Raw genomic sequence first — 26,728 nt, 5'->3', positions numbered from 1 at the left:
GAGCCAGCAGAAAAGCATAAAACTTTACATCAAAATCCCAACTTCTGGACACCCAAATACACCCAGTCACCAGATCTCAAACAAAACACACAAAACCCATCAACCCAACTATAAATCCATCCTTCACTCACTACCCAAAACCTAATTAAGCAAAATTCCATCAATTTTCTTCAACAATATTCCAAATAAACCAACAAAACCGCATCAAAATCGCACCTTGATGAGGATTGTGTCGCCCCTAAAGAGCTAAAGCTTCTCCATGGTCTCAGGGTGGAGAGTGACGACGGAGTTGTCATCGTAGATGGCCTCATCGACGACGAGGACATTTACTGCCTTCTTCCGCTCGAGAATCGCAGTGCTGAAATCCCTCTTGGTCCCCTTATTGCAACAATTTTCAAAGCAATCGCATCAGAAATCAAAATCCCTAAAAAATAAAAATTTCAGAAAACCAAAAAAGTTAGGTCAAAATCGAAAAGAAGAGGAATTGGATCTGAGGGATTACGGGTCGGACGATTCAGCTTTATCGGTCATGGTGGAAGAAGAGCAGGAAACTTAGACTCATCCATAACTCATTCTCCTTATATGTGAGGCCGGGCTCTAGCCCACAAATCCATAGAATAAAAGCAACTAGAAGAAAACGTCGAAGAGCGAAAAAGAAAAATAGGGGTTGGATTTAGAGTAAGGACCTCAGAATGGCGGCGAGTTCGAGTGAGCTTAGGGTCCAGAATGGAGGTCGAGTTTGGGAGGAGATCCAGTTTGGGGTGAGTTCAGAATGAAGGAGTGGTCTTCGATCTGTTTCAGTTTTGGGGTCGGGCGCAATTTCTTTTTCTAAGTGTGAAAATTTTAAGTTTTCCTCCCCGCGTACTTGAATTCATTAAAACACTTAGCGCGTCCATGAAAATGAGGTTCCCGCAAATTTTCAAACAAAACTTTTAACACCGGTCATTTTAAGAACCGATGTTAATAGTATACATTTAAATCGGTATTTTTCTAAAACGATGTTAACTTACTTTTTTACATCATGTGCAAGTCTGACCGATTTAAATGACGTGATGTAAATGAACAGATTTCTAGTAGTGAAAAGTCAGATAAAGATGGATTAGTACTCTACTCAAACTTGACATTACATGAAACGATTGCTGCCTTACTGACAGCACCTCCCCTCCTTGCAAGTATAAAGTAACTAAGAAATGCTCCAATTTACTACATTCTTGTTTGCCATAAATTGCAATCTATCACATAAAGATATTACAAATATTACTGTTTAACAAACAAGATTATACCAGCAGGTCCGTAAAGTCATTGTCTGGCTATGTACGAAGGCCACCACAAACCTTTCTTTTTCTGGGAGGTGAGGATATAATTCTTACATATAAATACATGAAAATCTACATACTTTAACTGGTATATATTAGGATCCCAGCTAAGAATTTTTCTTGTAGAGTTCATCAATTTGTTCCTTGAACTGTGCCACAACTTTGTCTCTTCGAATTTTCATAGTTGGAGTCATCAAACCACTATCAATCTGCAATAAAATTGTATAATAAATTAGCCAATCTGTCAAGTCTGCAACTGGGATGCAAGCATTGATATTTACCTTAAAGGGCTCGTCCACAATCAAGATTGGTCCAATTTGAAATGAACACCCTGAAGTCCTGCATTAAATAGAAAGAAGGTTATAAGAAACCTCAAACAAGTCTTGTCTTCATCCAGAGTCGCCACATTTGAGAGTACCTGGGATGCATAAACAACTCTCACCTCACCCAGAAAGATTTCGGATGCAATAAAACAATTCTCGCCTCCCGCAGGTATTATATAATAAGTACCTGTAATCCTACCAACCTCATTTTATTCTACTTGCGAATTGGAACTTAGAAATAATGATTCCAAGAGAAACAAAATATTCTAATTCTGAGGAGAATCTATGCAGGTTACTAATACCTGGTCTCTGTGACAACTGTCCTCATAGGCCATAGTTCAGGTTTCTAAAGAATCTATGAGAATTTTTAGATACTCTGACTTAGTAGATGTTCATTATGATCATATTATGGCAATTATTATTTGATTGTTTGTAAACATATGAATTTTAACCTTTTAGTTCCGATAGAAACATGACTTGAGAGTTGAGTCAATAAGCATGGGACTCCGTAAGCATGGGAAAGGTCAAACATTCAACTTAATGAACCAAGGTGTCGCATGCAGTGACCCCAAATCCATCCACTATATCCAGAATAGCTGAATAAAGAAATATTACCATTTTCTCAGTTCTTCATACAGCAAGCCTGTCAATTTGGCCTTACTTAGGTCAGATGTATTAGCATCGACACTCAACGTCTTTGTCGCTACAAGTAAGGCCTCTTCTTTGTTTGGAACAATTATTGCCCCAAGGCGCCGTTGATCCTGTACATACATGAGTAACATTGAATCAGCATATATCCCCCAAAACTAGACAACTGCAGTTCTGAAAGTCAAAAACATAAAAGTGAAAACTAAATGGAAGTCAGCTGCTTAAGCTTAACCTGGCCAATGACGACAATTTGTTGAATTAGACTACTTCTCATGGCAGCTTCCTCAAGCTCTACGGGTTCAACGTTTTCTCCTATTTTTCAAACAAAAGTTAAAAATAACCAAAAATACCAAAAATCTGGGATAAGAAAGATCAGGTAACACATTAATATCATGCATTTTTAAAGCTAAACAAACCTGTTGAAAGGACTATAGTATCCTTAGCACGTCCTTCAAGGACAACAACACCTCCACAACGACGGCTTCGACCTATTGAGTGGTGAGGAGCAATCCAACCGATATCACCAGTACTTAGCCAACCATCCTCATCTAATACTTGCTCTGTAGCATCTGGATTCTATTTCATACATTAAAAACGTCATTTTCGTTAATCCTGATAAATCAAAACGATGAGAAATAAAAAAATCTTATCAGCAATTAAACTAGAAGCAGGTGATTTTCAAGGATAGTGGATTAGTGGTGTGTCTATACAAATACATGGATAGTTGACATGGATGTAGTACAAGACACAGACCCATGCTAAACTAATTTAGCTACTTCAGTACTAAAACAGTAAAAAGAGTGTTTTAGTTCAAAAAAATTTATTTGGTCGAAATTCTAAAAACTAGAAGATTACCACAAATATAACAAAGGGCCCTTCAGCTAGATCATCTATTTACTGAGGAAATAGACCTTTTAAAGAAGTGAACAAGATTGTTGGTTATACTTTAAAGGCCCCATTAACAATGGCTTTGTTACATCTTCTAACGATCTTTGTTCTAAATCACATGTGCACTTGAGTTATCAGCGCATATGGAGAAGAATGGGAAAAAAGATCTTTAGTGATGTTTGTTCACAAAATGACTAAAACTTTCAAGCTTATCCTTCAAAAATTCAAAATTATAAAGATCATTTTGATCAATAAAAACAATGATACCTTGTAATATCCTTTCATCACTTGTGGACCCCTGACGTTTACAATGCCACTTGAACCAGGTGGGAGAACTTCACCAGTTTCAGAGTCTACAACTTTGAACTCTGTATGTCGAAGTGGATGCCCAACTGAACCAAGAACCTTCAAAAAATTAAATCTATGACTTTGTCATACAGTGCACCAGCCTATACAGGATATGATTGACACTAACAAGAAATTGATAACAAAGTCAGAAAAAAGTCTGAAAGGTATAAACTAACGAGTCCTAGAAATGGTTTAGGACACTGAACAAGTGAAGACTTGATCAAAAGCACACTTGAGGATTTCAGTATATGAACGAGATTATATATCACCTAAAAAGATAAACTTAATACATGGTAACGGCTTTCTATTAGCAATAAGAAGAGCATGCCAGTCCCTATTTACAGAGGGTAACCGTTATGATTATTGATTCAAAAAGCTTGAGTTTGCAGGAGTCGAACCTACCAGCGTTTATCAAGCAAAAACTCAACAACAACACATAATACCCGATTTACATGTCCACACAACTGAATCTATCTGGGCTGTACATGTCCAGAATAGAAATTACCAGAAACAGATGTAATGATGAATTAACAACCAGGCTCTGATATATCATGCTAAATTTCCCTTTGATTCTTAAAACTTAAGCTGTAAAGAGGCAACAACAACAATACAAATCAAGCACTACACAACATAAACTTAACCTATCACTGCTTCAAGATCCCAACCAACAATGTGACAACTGCATGAAGGGTTAGACCTTCAAACATGCAAGAGGTTCTCCTGAACAACTGCTTTATCATCATCATTCCTTGAATATTTTCTTATAAATTTCAGTTTTGATCCTATAGAGCAAGTAATAGATTGTTTTATATCTGATTATTTCAATTTGAGTAATCAAATGCACTATCACAGGTGTGCTTAACAAACAAGTAGATATAGTACATTTTAATGTAAATTAGTTATATCTTACATTACAGTTTGGTCTCCGTGCAGCAACAGCAGGAGAACTCTCTGTTAAACCATATCCATTCTGCAGTTTTACGCCTATTGCCTGCAAATGAACAATACTTATATGACAGGAGCAGATTATCCAGACTACTATGTCCAGAAAATAGGTGGGAGAGTTCAACCTCAAAAAATTTATCAATATGTGCTGGCAAACTACCTCCAGCACTGATGCCAGCCTGCAGTAAGCCAAGGAAAGTTCTGCTTAGTCCCCTACCTTCATCATAATGAATACCATATGAATGAAATATAACAATCAAGAAAATTAACAAGAGAATGTTGAAGGAATATCGATTTAGTGTGCCTTATCAAACTAGGAGTAGCAATAGGAGAGAAGGTTCTAGATTTCCCAATCCTACACGGATTGGTATTCCTTGTAACATTAGAACTAGCACTTTGTAATCCCTATATATAGGGCTCCTATTCTCAATAATAAGAACACATCTCTCTCATCAATCTCTCTCAAATACATTATACTTAAACACGTTATCAGCACGACTCTAACCACAAAACAGAAAACCAAAACTCATTCACAAAGCAGCCCCTAGCCCGAGCTAGCCGAGCCTTCGCTGCAGCCCGAGCGCCCGTGCGTTTGCAACCTTGCACAGAAGCCCCTGCTGCCCCCTCCCTGCAGCCCTGCGTTCCAGCCTGCTGCCACCGAAGCATCCCTGCTGCGCAAACAAGCCAACGCACACCCACTGCATCTTCTTCCTCTTTCCTGTGCACGTCAGTCTACTTGAAAGCCTCGAAACGTCTAGTTCGGAAGCTCAGATCGAAAAACTTTCTTCATCAAAGTTGTTCGTCTCTGTCTCTTCCATTTAACCTCCGAATTTCAGCCTTATCGGAGTTATATTGAGATCTGTACACCAATCGAAGTACAAGCTGTGCAGAACAGAATCTGCTCCGAATTTTCAACAAGTAAGTTTTTAAATTAAAGTTCATGTTTTCCGAATTTTAATTTCTCCTTCTTTTCTTCGGGGACTTGCAATCTCCCTTCTTCTACATCCCACCTTTCTTATAACGTGGGTTCGATTCTTGAAAAGCGGAATCGTGGGGATTCACGCAATTAACGAACTAAGAGCGTTCGTAAGACTTCGGACTAAGAGCGTCCGTAAGCATCGATTTAACGAACTAAGAGCGTTCGTAAGCTACGGACTAAGAGCGTTCGTGAGCATCTATTTTGACCATTCAAACATCATTGTTTCGGTCTAATCCAAATTTCTTGGAAATCGATTTCTTGGTAGCATTACTGCTTAGAAATCTCATATTAGTTTTCGTGGAAGCATTGACTCCGAAACTAATACGTTCTTGCTTTCCTTTTTAGGATGTAAGACTTGAACGAGCTCGATTTTACTCCATTAGATTCTACGGGCACGGAATTTTCATGTGGACTCAAAATGTTGAGCTTCACCTAATTGCCCTTGATTTATTGCCTACAATCCAGGAGTCTTGTTCTAAAAGAACCACTCAAGGCCCTCAAACTGAGATAGATAATTCCAGGGCATTTACCCTGATGAAGCGCCACATGAAGATGGCCCTCCAGTTTGAGTACATGAATGAGGATAACACTAACAACCTTTGGGTTGCGCCTCGTGAACGTTTTAGTAACATTCACAATTTTCCGGACTTAGAAGCATAATGGAATAATATCCGCTTCTCTAAACTTTGAAAGAGTTATGAAATATTGTTCGGAGGCTCTCTACATCATATTATTGATGCATGATTGTGAAAAACACAAAAGAACAAATTGATTGAGAAGACCCTAACATGACCATAGGAGTCATGACGTTGAGGGTATAGGGTTGGACACCATGGCGCCACTTTTGGCCATGGTTGCACTATTCCAACGCCATTGGTCCTAGGGACCATATGTATTGTGTCAATACATCTCAATCAAGAGAGCATCCTCTTCATGGTATTTTATGGAGTACCTGATCAATGGTAATCAAGATATCGAGCTATAAAAGACTTTAAATCTGGCGATGAAAATAGAATGCCGCAGATTTTATTTAGAATAGTCTTTTAATTTCCAAGAATTATGTAATGGCAATTATGCCTTAATCAATAAAATGACTTATTGGATTATCTCTTTTCCTCTAGGTGTACTCAATTAAGTATGATGTCTAGGAAAGTAATTGAGATTAGTGGTACTTAAGAGAGCTTCGCTCCACCGACATCTCTCTCTACTTCCCTGGTCATATTTAATTGGAATTACCGAACGAATTGAGTGACTACAATTTGTCTAATGTTTGATTTTACTTTGGATTAGATTATGGTCACGAAACTTTGATGTAATCATTGGATATTATTAATAAAGTATCAATTTATTTTATCTCATGTCGTAGACATGTTTTTCGAACTTTATTATTTCAAAGATATAAGAGCCAATGGTTTTCATGTGGAAACACATTGTGAGAATGGACAAGAGTTCCTTTGCATCACCTCTAATGACTATGGACATAAACGAGTATTAGAGAAACTTATGTGTCGATCTAGTGGGTTGTATGCAACCACTATTCGCATAATTGAATCCAATCATGTTATGAGAGATGATTTATGGGATTCTGACACATATAGGCTTTGGCATGACCGTCTGGGACACCTAGGTCGTGATATGATGATCCGTATATTAAAGACTTCACACGGACATCCATTCTTCAGAACGAAGAGAAGTAAAAACCAAAAATTGGTTCGAGGAGATGCACCTGCGCCTCACGGCGCCAAGACTGTGCAAGACCGGCCACTTAGGGCCGGCGCCGTCTACCCCCTACGGCAACAACATGGCATTGACGCCATGGATCATTGTTTGACTCCTCCTTCTACTTCTAAAGTCAATTGTGACTTCATGGCTAAACCAAAATCCTCATTGGTTGTCTCTAAAGCCCATCATTCGTTCTGCAAAGCCTGCTCTTTAGCAAAATTAGGATCGAGACCATCCTATGCAAAGGACACCAAAGAAAATATACCATTCTTGCAAAGAATCCAAGGTGATATTTGTGGACCCATTCAACCACCATGCGGACCATTTAGATATTTTATGGTGTTGGTTGATGCATCGACACGCTGGTCACATGTCATGCTATTGTCCACAAGGAACGCTGCATTTGCTAAACTCCTAGCACAAATAATTAAGTTACGGGCTCACCACCCTGATCATCCCATTAAGTCTATAAGATTAGACAATGCTGGGGAGTTTACATCAAAGACTTTTGATGATTATTGCATGTCCATTGGGATTGATGTTGAACATCCTGTTCCTCATGTTCATACCCAAAATGGTCTCGCAGAAGCCACCATTAAACGACTACAAATGGTTGCTCGAGCATTGGTGATGCGCACCAATCTCCCTATTTCTGCTTGGGGCTATGCAATATTGCATGCAGCTGTGCTTATTTGTCTGAGGCCCACTACTACTCAACCCTTCTCTGCGTCCCAGATGGTTACTGGGTATGAGCCTGATGTCTCACACTTACGCATATTTGGGTGTGCAGTCTATGTGCCTATTGCACCGCCACAGCGCACCAAAATGGGTCCTCAAAGACGATTAGGCCTTTATGTTGGATATGATTCTCCAACGATTATCCGCTACATAGAACCCTTGACAGGCGATCTCTTTACCGCTAGATTTGCGGATTGTCACTTCGATGAGACAGTCGTCCCGTCGTTAGGGGGAGATAAGAACATCAATGTTCAACAGGAACGACAGGAATTGTCGTGGTCTGTCCCCACTCTGTCTCATCTTGATCCCCGAACCGCACAGTCAGAAATTGAAGTGCGGAGAATTCTCGATCTTCAGAACGTAGCAGATTCGATGCCTGATGCGTTTTCTGATATCGCTAAAGTGACGAGATCACACATACCTGCTGCAAACGTGCCTGCAAGGATTGATGTCCCTAAAAGTAGAGGACATGACGCCAACTCAAGAATGCATGAGTATGGCGCCAACGTCCCACCTCTCAATGATGGTGACGTTGTGGCTAGGCCCACGGCTCCCGCCAAGAAGCGCGGGAGGCCCATAGGTTCGATGGATTCTCGCCCAAGAAAGAAAGCGAGTTCGGCACAAAATAATCCATTAATCATCGATGTAAATAATCCATCTCATGAGAATATTCCGGATTATGATTATGTCCAAGAGACATCATTGGGGGACGCTCCAATGTCAGAACCAACTCCAGAGAATAGAGAGATCTCCATAAATTACACTAGTGTACATGAGATGATGGATAGAAATTCTATGGCGATTGATGATGCATTTGCATATCATATTGCAAAAGGAATTATAGAATCTGATGATATCGAACCTCGCTCTGTTGAAGAATGTCAACAAAGAGCGGATTGGCCTAAATGGAAAGATGCAATCCAGGTTGAATTGGATTCACTAACAAAGAGACAGGTATTTGGGCCTGTAACGCAGACACCCCCAAGTGTAAAGCCTGTTGGCCATAAATGGGTCTTTGTTAGAAAGCGTAATGAGAAAAACGAGGTTGTTAGATACAAAGCCCGCCTTGTGGCGCAAGGTTTCTCACAACGCCCTGGAATTGACTACGAGGAGACATATTCTCCCGTAATGGACGTTATAACGTTCCGCTACCTCGTCAGTTTGGTAGTTTCCGAAAAACTTGACATGCAGCTTATGGATGTGGTTACAGCATATCTCTATGGGGATCTAGATTCAGAGATATATATGAAGGTTCCAGATGGACTTCAATTACCCAAATCAAGTGGCTCTAAACCACGGAGCGCGTTTTCAATAAGGTTAAAACGCTCACTATATGGATTAAAACAATCCGGACGGATGTGGTATAACCGTCTAAGTGACTACTTGATTGGGAAGGGATATATTAACAATGAAATATGCCCATGCGTGTTTATTAAAAGAACAAGTTCCTGATTTGCAATCGTAGCAGTTTATGTCGATGACATGAACCTAATTGGAACTCTAGATGAGTTGAAGGAAACTGCTAAATACTTGAAATCCGAATTTGAGATGAAAGATTTTGGGAAAACACGGTTTTGTCTCGGTTTAGAACTCGAGCACCGTAGTGATGGAATCTTGATCCATCAGTCTGCATATACTCAGAAAATCCTAAGGCGCTTTAATGAAGATAAAGCAAAGCCTACGAGTACTCCCATGATCGGCCGTAGTCTTGAGCCCGGAAAAGATCCGTTTCGTCCAAGGGATGAGGACGAAGAACCATTAGAGGCCGAGGTGCCCTATTTGAGTGCAATAGGCGCATTATTGTACTTAGCTCAATGCACAAGACCGGATATCTCATTCGCAGTGAACTTGTTAGCTCGACATAGCTCTGCGCCAACACGCCGCCATTGGATTGGTATAAAGACAATCTTTCGATACCTAAGAGGTACGATTGATATGGGCCTATTCTATCCCTACAGAGAGAAAAGGAATGACGGAAAATTGGGATTGGACCCCAAGAGGCAAAACGCCCCCGTCCATGGAATGGCCGCCGGCCATGTTGCCGCCGCCGGCGCCGCCACCGCTCATGGTGGCCGGCGTTCTCCTATCTCCCTCCATCAAAACGACAATGATGTCTTGATGGGTTTTGCTGATGCAGGGTACCTCTCTGACCCTCACAAAGGTCGCTCCCAAACTGGTTATGTCTTTACCATGGGAAGCACTGCGATATCTTGGAGGTCTACAAAACAGACCCTTGTTGCTACTTCCTCAAATCATGCAGAGATTATTGCTCTACATGAAGCTGTACGTGAATGTGTATGGCTAAGGTCCGTAATTCGACACATTCAAGGAAGTTGTGGTTTGAAGTCTACCACAAATGAACCTACATGCATTTATGAGGATAATGCAGCTTGTATTGAACAAATGAAGTTAGGTTTCATCAAGGGCGACAACACCAAGCATATATCGCCTAAGTTCTTTTATAATCAGCAACAACAATCACTTCTAAAGATTGAAGTGAATCAAATCCGATCAGAGGATAATGTAGCGGACTTATTCACTAAGTCGTTACCTAAATCCACCTTCGAGAAACATGTGAAGAGCATCGGATTGAGAAAGTTATCCGAACTCCCACGATTATAGCAATCAGGGGGAGATATCGACATCAGGGGGAGTTATGATGTCTACATGTTCGATCTCGAAGAGTGAAGGACGTGTTGTGCTCTTTTTGTCCTTCGACCAGGGTTATTTTTATCCCACAGGGTTTTTGTTACCTGGCAAGGTTTTTAACGAGGCAACGGATGAAGCGTCACCACCAAGTTTGAAGCGGCACAAGGGGGAGTGTTGAAGGAATATCGATTTAGTGTGCCTTATCAAACTAGGAGTAGCAATAGGAGAGAAGGTTCTAGATTTCCCAATCCTACACGGATTGGTATTCCTTGTAACATTAGAACTAGCACTTTGTAATCCCTATATATAGGGCTCCTATTCTCAATAATAAGAACACATCTCTCTCATCAATCTCTCTCAAATACATTATACTTAAACAGAGAATAAATTATCTGTAATAAACATGGAAACTTCTGCAAATGAGGAAACAAAATGAAGCCAAGGAGGAATTTCTATGACTGTTTTGGAAACTAGGATTGATTGAAATATTTCTATGAGTATTTAATTGGCCACGATCTGTCAAAATGAACCAACAAATTTAGAAAAGCGAGTCTTAATAGTTGAACCTAAGTACAATAAATAACTTAAAACTAATAGCACCGTACATATTGCATTATTCAACAAAACCAAGCTGCAAGATACATACTATTTCAAAGTCAATTCCTATAAAAAGAAAATGACACAAAGAACTGAAATATCCTGGCTTGTCAGTCCAAAAAGTAAGAGAAATAACCTTTGATATTCCAATAGCAGAGTGAATTTTACTATAGACTAGTTTTGTTCCCAACACATGCAAAGGCCATAATATTGCAGCAACAATCCTTGCTCTGATCCAATCAACTAGTGAAGCATAATATGAAGGCTGCTTCTGGTTCCTTGTCAAATATGTCCCCTGTGAACCACATTGAAATCATCCAATGCAATAAGTTTAGGTGGGAAGCCAGCTGTTTCTTGTGAAATAGACAAAATAGTTTGACAAGAGGATACAAAGTACGCAAGCATTAACTGAGTGAATATCATAAAAAAGCACAAGACTCAAAAGTGAGAATTGTTCAATGCAGCACGAGCACATATCCAAATATTATTATGGTTTTAGTTTTATGTGCTTAAGATCACCTGTGAGAATAGAAAATAGCTCGATTTAAACAACACAAAAATGCATAGTAATTCAACCTCATAAATTCTCTTAAACTCCATGTATGCCGAACTGATCCTTAGGAATGAAAGTGCAATAAGCTTACGAGCTTTAGAACTTGTAGAAATCTGTTTCTGGATCCCCCTGCAAGAGAAAATAAATAATTTAAACAAAAAAAGAAGAAGAAGAGCTCGGGGTGGATAATAGTGCAACACTTAAAAGATCTGGATAAACAAACCCAAGCAGGGTGCATCACTTATTGCTACTATTACAGCGTAAAGTTTCAGAATTGAAAACCAGGCATACAGGTGAGAAACAGATCAATAATACAAAAAAATAAATGAAAAGTTAGGTATGTTGCACAAAATCTAGATAAGCTAGATACTGTTACATAATTTTCCAAAGGACTTAACTAAATGCAATAGAAATCCTTTTCATCAATCAAAAGCACAGCTGCTAGCACCAAAAGGAAGAGGGAACCCAAAAAAAAATAAAAAAAAGAGCATACCTATAAAGTGTCTCGTACACTAAAGGAACTGAAACAACATAATTTGGTTGATAATGTCGCAGATCATCCTATCAAATAGTGATAAATATCAATTAGAACATATAAAATCATAACAATATCCCAAAAATAGGATTAAAATGAATGCTTTTGCAAGTATTATGGCAGTAATTGTATACTTCTAATTCTTCATCACTGCCAAAATATTTAGTGTAAATTAAACCATCGAAATAGTTGTGAGGATTGGAGCAGAAGCTAAATGCTTGACCTCCTTATGATATACTTACAGTGGTCTGTCGAAACAACATTTCAGCTACAGAAATCATATTTCCGAAAAGTCTAATAATACTAAAGCAAACAGCATTTCTACATGCATGAAAATCAATACTTTCAAATAGTAGTACCTTCAAGTTCTTCACAGTTGTGTATACTTGTTCAATTCCATTTGTAAATGTGAAATACTCAGCAGCACGTTCATAGGCATGCCATGGTGGAAGCATACTGAGAAATCTGTCCCCAATTTCAGCAGGAACAACATCCCAGAGGTTTCTTATCTGTGAAAAGAAACGGAAACATGTCTCAAAACAGAATTAACAACTATGGAGCAAAGCAAGTATTAGCTTCAGTTATAACAAATGAAAAGTGATTGAACTGCACCTACGGACGATCATTTTCATATGAAATGCAACTTATCCGCCAGAAAAACAAACACATTACATTGTCACTTATATGATCTTAGGATTTTGTATTCTTTGAGATGGCTCTTTTGTGTACATCCCATATAACAGGATGATACCTGTATTCAACAGTATAGTTTACCTAACAGATAGAAACAGTAAGATTGGAATAGTTTACTAGATGCAGTAAAAACTCCCGATTTATTGCTTTGCCAATATATATGTATATCAGAAAATAGTACCATGGCTATCTATAACACAAACCTGATGTAATAAATTTTGATGAGTGAGCATGACACCTTTCGGGTTGCCTGTTGTTCCACTTGTATATACTAGTGTAGCAATATCATTTGAATTGATAGCTTCATGTGTATAGTATTTCCCTGCAATTATGCCACGTATGCATAGGTCACATTATATTCCAGTTGCAGAAAGACGAATATTGGATCAAGAGAAAAGGATTAGTGAAAATTTATAACTTTTGACTAATGCATGGTCTATGATAGTGAGTAACAGGAAAGAGGAAACACAAAGTTTGGGATAAAATAAAAAGAACAAAAAATAACACCCTTTAGCAACAAGTCTGAAACCACAATTCAGAAGAACTTTTCAAATGTAGCTTAACGTAAAAAGTGTTTAAGTATAATGTATTTGAGAGAGATTGATGAGAGAGATGTGTTCTTATTATTGAGAATAGGAGCCCTATATATAGGGATTACAAAGTGCTAGTTCTAATATTACAAGGAATACCAATCCGTGTAGGATTGGGAAATCTAGAACCTTCTCTCCTATTGCTACTCCTAGTTTGATAAGGCACACTAAATCGATATTCCTTCAACACTCCCCCTTGTGCCGCTTCAAACTTGGTGGTGACGCTTCATCCGTTGCCTCGTTAAAAACCTTGCCAGGTAACAAAAACCCTGTGGGATAAAAATAACCCTGGTCGAAGGACAAAAAGAGCACAACACGTCCTTCACTCTTCGAGATCGAACATGTAGACATCATAACTCCCCCTGATGTCGATATCTCCCCCTGATTGCTATAATCGTGGGAGTTCGGATAACTTTCTCAATCCGATGCTCTTCACATGTTTCTCGAAGGTGGATTTAGGTAACGACTTAGTGAATAAGTCCGCTACATTATCCTCTGATCGGATTTGATTCACTTCAATCTTTAGAAGTGATTGTTGTTGCTGATTATAAAAGAACTTAGGCGATATATGCTTGGTGTTGTCGCCCTTGATGAAACCTAACTTCATTTGTTCAATACAAGCTGCATTATCCTCATAAATGCATGTAGGTTCATTTGTGGTAGACTTCAAACCGCAACTTCCTTGAATGTGTCGAATTACAGACCTTAGCCATACACATTCACGTACAGCTTCATGTAGAGCAATAATCTCTGCATGATTTGAGGAAGTAGCAACAAGGGTCTGTTTTGTAGACCTCCAAGATATCGCAGTGCTTCCCATGGTAAAGACATAACCAGTTTGGGAGCGACCTTTGTGAGGGTCAGAGAGGTACCCTGCATCAGCAAAACCCATCAAGACATCATTGTCGTTTTGATGGAGGGAGATAGGAGAACGCTGGCCACCATGAGCGGTGGCGGCGCCGGCGGCGGCAACATGGCCGGCGGCCATTCCATGGACAGGGGCGTTTTGCCTTTTGGGGTCCAATCCCAATTTTCCGTCATTCCTTTTCTCTCTGTAGGGATAGAATAGGCCCATATCAATCGTACCTCTTAGGTATCGAAAGATTGTCTTTATACCAATCCAATGGCGGCGTGTTGGCGCAGAGCTATGTCGAGCTAACAAGTTCACTGCGAATGAGATATCCGGTCTTGTGCATTGAGCTAAGTACAATAATGCGCCTATTGCACTCAAATAGGGCACCTCGGCCTCTAATGGTTCTTCGTCCTCATCCCTTGGACGAAACGGATCTTTTCCGGGCTCAAGACTACGGCCGATCATGGGAGTACTCGTAGGCTTTGCTTTATCTTCATTAAAGCGCCTTAGGATTTTCTGAGTATATGCAGACTGATGGATCAAGATTCCATCACTACGGTGCTCGAGTTCTAAACCGAGACAAAACCGTGTTTTCCCAAGATCTTTCATCTCAAATTCGGATTTCAAGTATTTAGCAGTTTCCTTCAACTCATCTAGAGTTCCAATTAGGTTCATGTCATCGACATAAACTGCTACGATTGCAAATCCGGAACTTGTTCTTTTAATGAACACGCATGGGCATATTTCATTGTTAATATATCCCTTCCCAATCAAGTAGTCACTTAGACGGTTATACCACATCCGTCCGGATTGTTTTAATCCATATAGTGAGCGTTTTAACCTTATTGAAAACGCGCTCCGTGGTTTAGAGCCACTTGATTTGGGTAATTGAAGTCCATCTGGAACCTTCATATATATCTCTGAATCTAGATCCCCATAGAGATATGCTGTAACCACATCCATAAGCTGCATGTCAAGTTTTTCGGAAACTACCAAACTGACGAGGTAGCGGAACGTTATAACGTCCATTACGGGAGAATATGTCTCCTCGTAGTCAATTCCAGGGCGTTGTGAGAAACCTTGCGCCACAAGGCGGGTTTTGTATCTAACAACCTCGTTTTTCTCATTACGCTTTCTAACAAAGACCCATTTATGGCCAACAGGCTTTACACTTGGGGGTGTCTGCGTTACAGGCCCAAATACCTGTCTCTTTGTTAGTGAATCCAATTCAACCTGGATTGCATCTTTCCATTTAGGCCAATCCGCTCTTTGTTGACATTCTTCAACAGAGCGAGGTTCGATATCATCATATTCTATAATTCCTTTTGCAATATGATATGCAAATGCATCATCAATCGCCATAGAATTTCTATCCATCATCTCATGTACACTAGTGTAATTTATGGAGATCTCTCTATTCTCTGGAGTTGGTTTTGACATTGGAGCGTCCCCCAATGATGTCTCTTGGACATAACCATAATCCGGAATATTCTCATGAGATGGATTATTTACATCGATGATTAATGGATTATTTTGTGCCGAACTCGCTTTCTTTCTTGGGCGAGAATCCATCGAACCTATGGGCCTCCCGCGCTTCTTGGCGGGAGCCGTGGGCCTAGCCACAACGTCACCATCATTGAGAGATGGGACGTTGGCGCCATGCTCATGCATTCTTGAGTTGGCGTCATGTCCTCTACTTTTAGGGACATCAATCCTTGCAGGCACGTTTGCAGCAGGTATGTGTGATCTCGTCACTTTAGCGATATCAGAAAACGCATCAGGCATCGAATCTGCTACGTTCTGAAGATCGAGAATTCTCCGCACTTCAATTTCTGACTGTGCGGTTCGGGGATCAAGATGAGACAGAGTGGGGACAGACCACGACAATTCCTGTCGTTCCTGTTGAACATTGATGTTCTTATCTCCCCCTAACGACGGGAAGACTGTCTCATCGAAGTGACAATCCGCAAATCTAGCGGTAAAGAGATCGCCTGTCAAGGGTTCTATGTAGCGGATAATCGTTGGAGAATCATATCCAACATAAAGGCCTAATCGTCTCTGAGGACCCATTTTGGTGCGCTGTGGCGGCGCAATAGGCACATAGACTGCACACCCAAATATGCGTAAGTGTGAGACATCAGGCTCATACCCAGTAACCATCTGGGACGCAGAGAAGGGTTGAGTGGCAGTGGGCCTCAGACGAATAAGCACAGCTGCATGCAATATTGCATAGCCCCAAGTAGAAATAGGGAGATTGGTGCGCATCACCAATGCTCGAGCAACCATTTGTAGTCGTTTAATGGTGGCTTCTGCGAGACCATTTTGGGTATGAACATGAGGAACAGGATGTTCAACATCAATCCCAATGGACATGCAATAATCATCAAAAGTCTTTGATGTAAACTCCCCAGCATTGTCTAATCTTATAGATTTAATGGGATGATCAGGGTGGTGAGCCCGTAACTTAATTATTTGTGTTAGGAGTTTAGCAAATGCAGCGTTCCTTGTGGACAATAGCATGACATGTGACCAGCGTGTCGATGCATCAACCAACACCATAAAATATCTAAATGGTCCGCATGGTGGTTGAATGGGTCCACAAATATCACCTTGGATTCTTTGCAAGAATGGTATATTTTCTTTGGTGTCCTTTGCATAGGATGGTCTCGATCCTAACTCTGCTAAAGAGCAGGCTTTGCAGAACGAATGATGGGCTTTGGAAACAACCAATGAGGATTTTGGTTGAGCCATGAAGTCACAATGGACCTTAGAAGTAAAAATGGGAGTCAAGGGAGCAGGGGTGGCGTCAAAGCCACCCTTGGGCCGCAGGGGGATGGCGGCGCCGACCGGGGATGGCCGGACTTGAGGGGGAAAGGCGCCGTGAGGCGCAGGTGCTCCTCCTTGATCCAAATTTCGAGTTTTACTTCCTTTCGTTCTGAAAAAGGGATGTCCGTGTGAAGTCTTTAATATACGGATCATCATGTCACGACCTGGGTGTCCCAAACGGTCGTGCCAAAGCCTATACGTGTCGGAATCCCATAAATCATCTCTCATGACATGGTTGGATTCAATTACTCGAATAGTGGTTGCATACAACCCACTAGAGCGACACATAAGTTTCTCTAATACTCGTTTATGTCCGTAGTCATTAGAGGTGATGCAAAGGAACTCTTGTCCATTCTCACAATGTGTTTCCACATGAAAACCATTGGCTCTTATATCTTTAAAATAATAAAGTTCGAAAAACATGTCTACAACATGAGATAAAATAAATCGATACTTTATTAATAATATCCAATGATGACACCAAAGTTTCGTGACCATAATCTAATCCAATATAAAAATCAAATCGTAGACAAATCGTAGTCACTCTATCCGTTCGGCAATTTCAATTTAGTTGTGACCAGGTAAGGTAAGGCGAGATTTTGGTGGAGCGTTGCTCACTTTTAAAACCGTTCTCTCAGATCAAACCTTGCCTAGACATCACAAGTACTCTTGAGTACGCCTAGAGGGAAAGAGTTAATACAATAAGTCATTTTATTGATATAAGGCATAATTGCCATGACATAATTCTTGGAAAAATAAAAGACTATAAATAAAAATCTGCGGTATTTTGTCTTCATCGCCAGATTTAAAGTCTTTGTGAACTCGAAGTCTTGATCACCATGATGCGACTACCTTCGTAGGTACATTGCAAATTCAGGTCCATTGATCAGACGTTCCATATCAGAAATAGACACCATAAAGAGGATTCTCCCTTGATTGAGGCGCATTGGCGCAATATGCATAGTCCCTAGGACTGGTGGCGTTGGAAAGTGGTGCCCATGGCCAACGTTGGCTCCATGGTTTCCAACCCTATTTCCCTCAAAATCACGCCTCCTACGGTCGTGGGATTGTCGCCTTGAGCGATTACCTTCTTGAGCATTTCGATCGTATGGATCATGACGTCGATGGCGACTTTCTCTAGCCATAGGACGATGCTCTTGATAGCTATCTTGAAGCCTATCAAATCTTCTTCTCACAAGTTCATTGCCATGTCTTTCAGTAGTGACCATAGCTTCAATAAGCTGTTGAAAACTTGTGATCCGCCTTGCATTTACATGAGTCCGGAATAAGTCAGAGGACCTCATAGCATAGACGGGGAAGGTATTGAGGGTTTTCTCAATCAATTGGTCTTCTGTGATTGTTTTTCCACAGAGACGCATCATTGCTCTGATGCTGAGAGCTTCCGAATAAAATTGCATGACAGTGTCAAATTCAGAAAAGCGAAGATGTTTCCATTCTGCTTCTGTATTCGGAAGTATGGAGTCACGAACATTGCCATATCGTTCGCGAAGCGCATGCCAAAGCTTTATGGCGCTATCCTCATTTATGAACTCAAACTGTAGGTCACTATCCATGTGACGTTTCATGAAGGCAAGTGCCTTGGAATTATCTTTCTCAGTTTGAGGGTCTGGAGCTGTTTCTATAGGACAAAGCTCTTGGATTGTATGCAATAAATCACGGGCAATGAGGTGGATCTCGACATCAGTGGCCCAAATTAAGTACCTTTTGCCTGCATAATCCAATGGAACAAAATCGAGTTTGTTTGTGTTTGACATCCTGAAAGATGAAACAAAAACAAGTTAGTTTCGGAGTCAATGCTTCCACGAAAACTAAATAAGATTTCCGAGCTATGCTACCAAGAAATCGATTTCCAAGAATAATTGGATTAGACCGAAACAATGATGTTTATATGGTCGTTAATCGATGCTTACGGACGCTCTTAGTCCGAAGTCTTACGAACGCTCTTAGTTCGTTTAATTGCGTGAATCCCCACGATTCCGCTTTTCTCAAAGATCGAACCCACGTTATAAGAAAGGTGGGATGTAGAAGAAGGGAGGTTTTCAAGTCCCCGAGAAAAGAAGAAATATTTAAATTTCGAATTATAGGAACTTCAAAACTTACTCTTTTGAATACTTACTTGTATTTGGATCACGCGCGTGTCGATGCAGGCGTGATGGAGCGAAGCAATCCGAGTAGATTCTGTTCTGAACACCCTCGATTGGTGTACAGATCTCAATATGACTCCGATAAGGCTGAAATTCGGAGGTTAGATGGAAGAGACAGAGACGAACAACTTTGATGAAGAAAGTTTTTCGATCTGAGCTTCCTAACTAGACGTTTCGAGGCTTGCAAGAAGACGGATGTGCACAGGAACGGGAAAAAGATGCAGTGGGTGTGCGTTGGCTTGTTTGCGCAGCAGGGATACTTCGGTGGCAGCAGGCTGGAACGCAGGGCTGCAGGGAGGGGGAAGCAGGGGCTGCTGTGCAAGGTTGCAAGCACACGGGTGCTCGGGCTGCAGCGAAGGCTCGGCTAGCTCGGCTAGGGGCTGCTTTGTGAATGAGTTTTGGTTTTCTGTTTTGTGGTTAGAGTCGTGCTGATAACGTGTTTAAGTATAATGTATTTGAGAGAGATTGATGAGAGAGATGTGTTCTTATTATTGAGAATAGGAGCCCTATATATAGGGATTACAAAGTGCTAGTTCTAATATTACAAGGAATACCAATCCGTGTAGGATTGGGAAATCTAGAACCTTCTCTCCTATTGCTACTCCTAGTTTGATAAGGCACACTAAATCGATATTCCTTCAACAAAAAGGAAAATTTTGATGAAACATATAGATGACATACGTGCATCATTAGAATTAAGCATACGCTTGCGGCTTTCTCGTCCCAAATCTAGAATATCCTTGTAGTTAAACACAGGGATGTTTCCATGACTGGCCAGGCTTGACTTCTCCCCCCAAAGCAGAATTACAAATTTCATGACAACCTTGGAACAGAATGGTTCTGCAATCCGATTGAATAATTCAGGACTATCCACCGCAAGTGCAACACTGTAGAAGCAATGAAATTAAACTCAAGATCATTCTGTGCTATCATCAAGGGAAAAGAGAATGATAGATTTATGTATACTAGCACAAGATGTGTTTTTGTTTGTCCAAGTGGTCTATAATGATCCAAAATCTGTCCTCAAGTTGAATAGAAAGAAAGAAAGAGGAAGAAAAAAAAAAGGAACTCCTCCAACCTTCATAGAATGAGAAAGCGACATCAAAATTTATTATCAAACAGTAATAATTTCAAGACTGCGAATTAAAATATAACTATAACTATCTAATTCTGTGAGACTCCTCAGATACTTTGTATTTATACTATACTCAAGCAAATATATTTGCAGTGATTGATGCTTGATAAGAGATCCATCAGCCTCCCTGGTCCCCCTCAATATTTTCTCTTTATCTTCTTATTTCCTGACAACTAGAACCAATGTTCTCGCTTGTATTGGTGTTTCTCTATTTTCCTTTTGGCTTTAAAAGAAGTATCAGACAAAAAGAATGGGTGCAAGCAGCCTAGTATAAGTCTATAATAAGTTTCAACTGCACAAATCAACAAAGAACAATGAATATCACTTAGAGACCATGCTATGCATCAAGTTGGAATGAATTACAGAAATGCACTTAATAGCATATATACAGCATCTTAGAGATTATATATTAATTTACAAATGATGGTGAGATGTCTAGCACAAGAACATTTGAGAGAGCTATTACTGAACCTTTCAGAGTGATTGTATATTTGTATCAATTCTTCAACTGATGACCTTGAACCTCTTGCCACATTGATTGCTCCAGTGGCCATTATGCCTAAGCCAAAAAATAAAATATTAGGATGGAGATTTGAACTCTAGAGACTGAGCTACTGTTTACTAATGATATATAACTGTAAAAACTAATTTTAAATAAAAATCATGTGTACCAAAATTGATATTACTTCAGTGTTTTTAGAGAAAAACATAAAAAATAAAAGTCACTTACACTGTTTATTAAGAAGAAAGCGAGCAGCTAAGTATTGTCGCGTCCATACTGAACATATAAATTTTCGACCTTACAATTTTAAGTTCATTCAGGAATTGATAGTTAAAGTTCTGATAAAGTAATCTGGAGTTCACATCCAAAACCAATTGGCAATTGATGGAGTGGCCCAAACCCTTATAAACTCATAGGCAATGTCCCATTTTTCCCATGTGGGATGTCATATATTCTCAACACACCCCCGCACGTGTGGCGAATTTTCAAGCCATACACGTGGACAACTTTGGGTGACGTGGTACCATGATAAAGTCATCTGGGGTTCACATCCAAAACCAATTGGCAATGGATGGAGTGGCCCAAACCCTTATTAACTCATAGGCAAGGTCTCATTTTTCCCATGTGGGATGACATATATTCTCAACAAGTTCAGACCCAACAGATCCAAGTTTATCCTATAAAGTTATACAAATTGCTTGCGATATGGATGGGTGGATTGACAACCTCATACATACCACACAAATTGAGCATGGGGTCTATATGTTCCAAGAAAAACACAAATTTTACATTCAAGTATAAGATATCTAGGTGTATACAGTGTATTCATTAGAATAACTTAAATGCGACAAGATTAACTCTTAACTAACAACTACAGCCATGTCAGACAAGATGTTGGAACACAAATGTAGATGTTTACTTAGATTCTTTTGTATGCTGCTCAAAAGCGGATTGACGCTGTTTTGTACCAAGAATAGGAAATTCATATGAAAGAATTCAGAGTAATTAATGAACAAAATATTACCCGAATCACAATTGCATTCTCAATTTCACAACCTGTTTTTTAGAAGGAATTACTATATTTCGCTATCTGCATAGATACAACATGGACTTGATTTCCTTTCAAGCATACACTTTAGTTCCTATACCAATTATCGATAGAAGGCCGTGAAGTTACGAGTTTGAGAAGCATAGTGTGCTGCCAAGGATCCAAAACAAACCTTATCTCATAGTTGATCCAGATCCTCACTCCTAGCTTCCACAAGGTTTCTTTTGTTCTCCATCCAAATCACCCTAAAACCAGCCACCACAGCGCATCTCCCTAAAGACATGCTTTTTTCCTCTCTCCAAAGAATTTATATCTCTGACACATGAGAGCATTACATGAACCTGGATAGTCCCAATTCTAATGTGACTCCCTTTTGAACGTTTTCCATGGAGACAGAGCAACAGGAAACTGAAGCAACATATCATTTTCAAACTTTCAGCTGCTCTTGACGCATAACACACCAGGACCCACCATTTTTGCTCACTCATATAGCATCAAACCATCTCTTAGTTAACCAGATTCATTTCTGTTACAGTTTTTAACTAAAGCTGCTATCAACTTGCAGAGAGCCCCCTCTGGGGACCTCTAATAGGCAACAGATTTTCACAGTAAAGAAACCGTGTAACCCCTTCAACTCCCTACCAAATATTTTTACCCTGAAACTTTCACTGCCAGAAGCAGCTGGACAAACTAAAGACCAGTTATACTACCCCACAAAGCGTCTAAAGTAAATCTTTATAAATGCTTAAGTGGTCAAACCCCAAGAATAAATCATATTTAAACAAGGCAATACAATAGCATAATCACACCTTTCTGTGGAAACGTTGTTAAGAAAATATTAATCTTATTCAGAATATGAACAATAATAATTTGCATACCCTGATCTGCAACAAGCCAACGACAAGAATTATCAGCAAAAAGTGCAATTTTTTCTACAGGCTTTACTCCAACAATTCTTAGGCCTTCAGAGAAGTCCAAAATCTCCTGTTCCAGCTGCAATTACAAAAAAGCTAAATGCCTTACAAATCTATAAGGTATCACACATTTTTTTATGAAAACTGGAAACCGATACTCATTGAAATAAAGCAATATTAGGAGTCAATATGAAAGCTACTAGAAGGCATGAGAAAATCATGCTTTCCAGCACAAGGAACTTCTTCTGGTTTCTGAAACTTTTGGATATAGAGGAAACTTATGCAGGGGATTTGAAGAGAAAATAGTACGGTAAAACAACTATCACAGATAACTGAAAAAGAAAAGAAATTTAACCTGTTTAAAGGTCATATTTGAAGGTGGATCATGGTACGGATCTGTTAATGCTACACGATCCCCATATTTCTCAGCTGAAGTTCTCCAAATGTCAGGAACTGCCTGCCACTCATCGGCTACCAAGGTACCATTACCATCTAGTAATGCACTTTCTAGAAATGGTGAATACCTTCTTATCTGCACTTCATCTGTCTGTAACAAAATAATTTTGTTATAAGATACAAATACATTTCAGAACCTTCTAGAATCAGAATATGTTTACAAATCCAAATTCTTTAGCTTTGCCAAGCTAAGAGAAACAAACAAAATTTCCATAGAACCAGAATTAGTATTCTTTAATATGACATTATGATATTAGTACATTCATGTCTTATCAAGTAACGGATTAAAGAAACCTAATATTCATCTAGATATATTTATAACAATAAAATTAAAATTAAAATAAAAAAACGGAGGAACTATTCTATGGAAGTGAAATAGTCTAAAGCAAATCACACAAACATCAGACATAGGGAAATATAGGCATATAATAGTATGTATGAGTATTTGTGTGTGTTTTGTATTAGTGCTTAGTTCATCTTTGAAAACAAATTTACAAAACAATGAGTATATAAAAGCAATGAGTCCATGTAAATTTTATTCTGTGTTATCACAATGATGCGCTTAAGTCCGAAGTCCCAACTCTCCAAGTACCACCTAGAATGTGAATTTCATCATATTCAGAAGGTAGAACGTATTAGTAAAGATTATTAGGAAATGGAAGTCCTTTGGGAAAAGGCCACATGTTTCGATAAACCGGGTACTTCTCTTTTATAATTTACTTCTAATGACGAACTTTTTAGTATTCCTAAAACATTTACCGCTGTATTCATATATTTAGGTATCTTTCAGTATTCAAATTCTCTTCCATTACATGAATATCATGAATTGCTTAAATCTAGTGACCAAAAACTTGAAAGTTGTTCTAAAGAGGCAAGCCAATCATAGACAATCAAATTATCGCATTAAGAAAGTTTGCCTCTAGATGCAAACTTAGTTTGTTCCAATCAACTGAGCATATAACAGATGTTTCTAACAGGGTTTCATGAGAAAATATGAGGGCTGTCAGAGGGGGACTTCTAACTTGTAATTACAGGGAGTTTTCCACCCTCTGCCTGCGAAAATAAGCATCACAGCCAAACCATGTAAAACAGCTGTCTTCATTTCACTGATCTATTATCTTTTATCTTGTTTGTTGGGTTTTCTCATAAAGGGACCCCATTGTAAATCAGAACTCTACCAATAAAAGACAATTGTCTATCAAAACAGAAAAATCATGGTAAGAATGGCAGGGCCAGTGTAGCTCAGCAACAAAAACAAATTTAAAAACTTATGAAGCCAACAAATTAACACAGAACATGACTACAAGGCAGGTTATATCTCACCAGCATTGGTAACATTGAAATGCAATATTATGACTTTATGAGTGCACGGAAAGTATACTAAAGTCTATGAACTAGTAACTAACTAATCAAACTAACCTTTGATAGGCAAGAGACACGAAACCCACGATTCTGAGGAAGCCCAGCTCGCCTCCCATTACACTTTCTATGATGAAAGAGTTGTATGCTTCTGAATTTGCAGTTGGGAAAAAGGAACTGAAGGGCCTGCCCACAATCAGAAGGGCTCAACTTGGGCACTAAGGAAATGGTGGCCATTATTTGCAGAAACAAGAAACAGGGGAAAGTGGGTTCAGCACAGAGGTACCAGCATAGCTGTGTTTCTGGGTTCTCAACGCATGATTTGTACACATCCAAAAGAAGAAGAAGAAGAAGGAAAAGGAAAGCGAGAAGAAACAAAGGTAAGAGACGTGAGGTTTGGGCAAGTGTGATATAGGATGGGATCTTTGGAAGTGTAGAAACAAAGACGGAGACCCAGTTTTTCAGAGTCTGATAAACAATTGCATGAACTTCTGACGAGTATGCGTCTGCTTCCTAAAAGACAGAAATAGTCAAATTCAGTCCTTAATCAATATTCAATATTCCAGTCCTGACTTGGACCACCCAAAGAAAGGGATCCGTGGTTTCAGCTTGAGTTACAATTCCTCAATTTCTCATAGAATAAGTGTAGATATTATTTCAGTTCTGGACTTCCGGATCACTTTAAAATAAAAGGGTGTCTAAGATTAAGATTCAGAGACCATGGTGGCATTCGCAGTAAGCTGCAACTAGCATATAGTATTTTCTTACATTTACATATATATTAATTTTCATACTTTAAGTTCGGCTACAAACTGGATTAATTAAGATCAAGATATGTAGCTTAATAGCTGTGAGGGTTTTTTTTATTTTTTATATGAAGAAGGAATTTCATCAATCTCATAGCCAGAGGGACACATACAATAATTTTTCATACTTACACCCTACATCAATGACAAAAGAGATTAATTAAGATCAAGAAAACCTTGCCGGTTCTTTTGAGGAGATTTTCTCTCAACTAGGTTTTCTCTCCAAAACCCTAGCAAGCGGCCTCCTTGCCGCTCCCTACCCCCAACCTCTCTTTCACGTCTCTTTCATGGCTTCCATCAATGCCGTCACCGCTAGCTTTGCCGCCTCCTTGGCTCTTGCTGAGGGTGGTAAAGCCCCTGACCTTGGAAAAATTGGTGGAGGTCTGGTGAAGAAATCCTCCCAATCTTTTCTTCTTGGGAAACCTCTTACTTGCAAACTTGTGGATTCTGCCACTTTCAAATCTCACTTCCTTCGTACTTGGATGGTGGAAAAGGAATTTAGCGTTCAGGAAAAGAATGACAATCTATTCCTATTCTCTTTCGGATCAGCCCGAGACCGAAATAAGGTTCTCAAAGTTGGAGTTTGGTGTTTTGATCGTGCTCCAGTCTGCCTGGAGGAGTACGACGGAGTTTTACCCATGGCTGAAGTTTCCATGAAACATGTTCGAATCTGGGCTAGGGTTTCAGGTATTCCCCCACTGTATGAAGAGCCTGATAACCTAGTCCTCATTGGGAATCTCTTGGGGGGTTTCCTGGATTACGACAAGAAGGAGTTTCGAAGAGGATCGATGCGCTTCTTCTTCATGCATGACATCTCCAAACCTATCCTCTTTGAGCGTAAGATCTTCTTGGATACAGGGATTGAACCAATCTTGAAGTTTCAGTTTGAGCATCTCAAAGGTGGAACTTTCTCTTTTTCAGCCCAGGCCAGCCGAGAACTCCCACAACCCTCCTCTGCCTTGCTCAAGAAGAAAAAGCCTGTAATCCGAAAGCTAGACAGATCATTATCAGAAGTTGATCCATCTGGGAGTCCAGTGCCCGATATGGCTGCTGAGGAAACTGATGAACCTGTAGGAGCACAGCAGACAGAGCAGGTTGGGACCGATGCTTCCGGTTCGGCCTTCAGGGTTAGGAGTTCCG

At 39.7% G+C, this 26,728-nt stretch overlaps 1 protein-coding gene across 1 annotated transcript; it reads right to left on the bottom strand.

Moving 5' to 3' along the window:
• Positions 1-1,184: 1,184 nt before the first annotated feature.
• Positions 1,185-25,291, bottom strand: LOC112197401 (probable acyl-activating enzyme 16, chloroplastic). Its single transcript, XM_024338048.2, has 18 exons — positions 24,843-25,291; positions 23,323-23,514; positions 22,932-23,046; positions 20,975-21,062; positions 20,050-20,255; positions 13,138-13,256; positions 12,601-12,750; positions 12,200-12,267; positions 11,730-11,835; positions 11,290-11,448; positions 4,594-4,647; positions 4,434-4,514; positions 3,443-3,580; positions 2,704-2,863; positions 2,520-2,599; positions 2,255-2,400; positions 1,598-1,655; positions 1,185-1,525 (listed from the first exon to the last, which is right to left on the bottom strand). The coding sequence occupies exons 1-18, from the start codon at positions 25,017-25,019 to the stop codon at positions 1,424-1,426; spliced, it is 2,199 nt and encodes a 732-aa protein (XP_024193816.1). The 5' UTR covers positions 25,020-25,291; the 3' UTR covers positions 1,185-1,423.
• Positions 25,292-26,728: the final 1,437 nt, after the last annotated feature.

The sequence above is a fragment of the Rosa chinensis genome, chromosome 4 (assembly GCF_002994745.2).
Source record: "Rosa chinensis cultivar Old Blush chromosome 4, RchiOBHm-V2, whole genome shotgun sequence".
Lineage (NCBI taxonomy): Eukaryota > Viridiplantae > Streptophyta > Magnoliopsida > Rosales > Rosaceae > Rosa > Rosa chinensis.
The sequence above is the reverse complement of the archived record's forward strand: the minus strand, read 5'-3'. Positions and strand labels throughout refer to the sequence as shown.

Bases quoted from the DNA above. Each gene is read 5' to 3' on its own strand.
- LOC112197401 (XM_024338048.2), bottom strand. From the start codon at position 25,019: ATGGCCACCATTTCCTTAGTGCCCAAGTTGAGCCCTTCTGATTGTGGG. The intron at 23,515-24,842 runs GTTAGTTTGATT...ATTTTGTTACAG, and splicing joins GTGTCTCTTGCCTATCAAAG to ACAGATGAAGTGCAGATAAG. The intron at 23,047-23,322 runs GTTAAATTTCTT...TTGTAATTGCAG, and splicing joins CAAATATGACCTTTAAACAG to CTGGAACAGGAGATTTTGGA.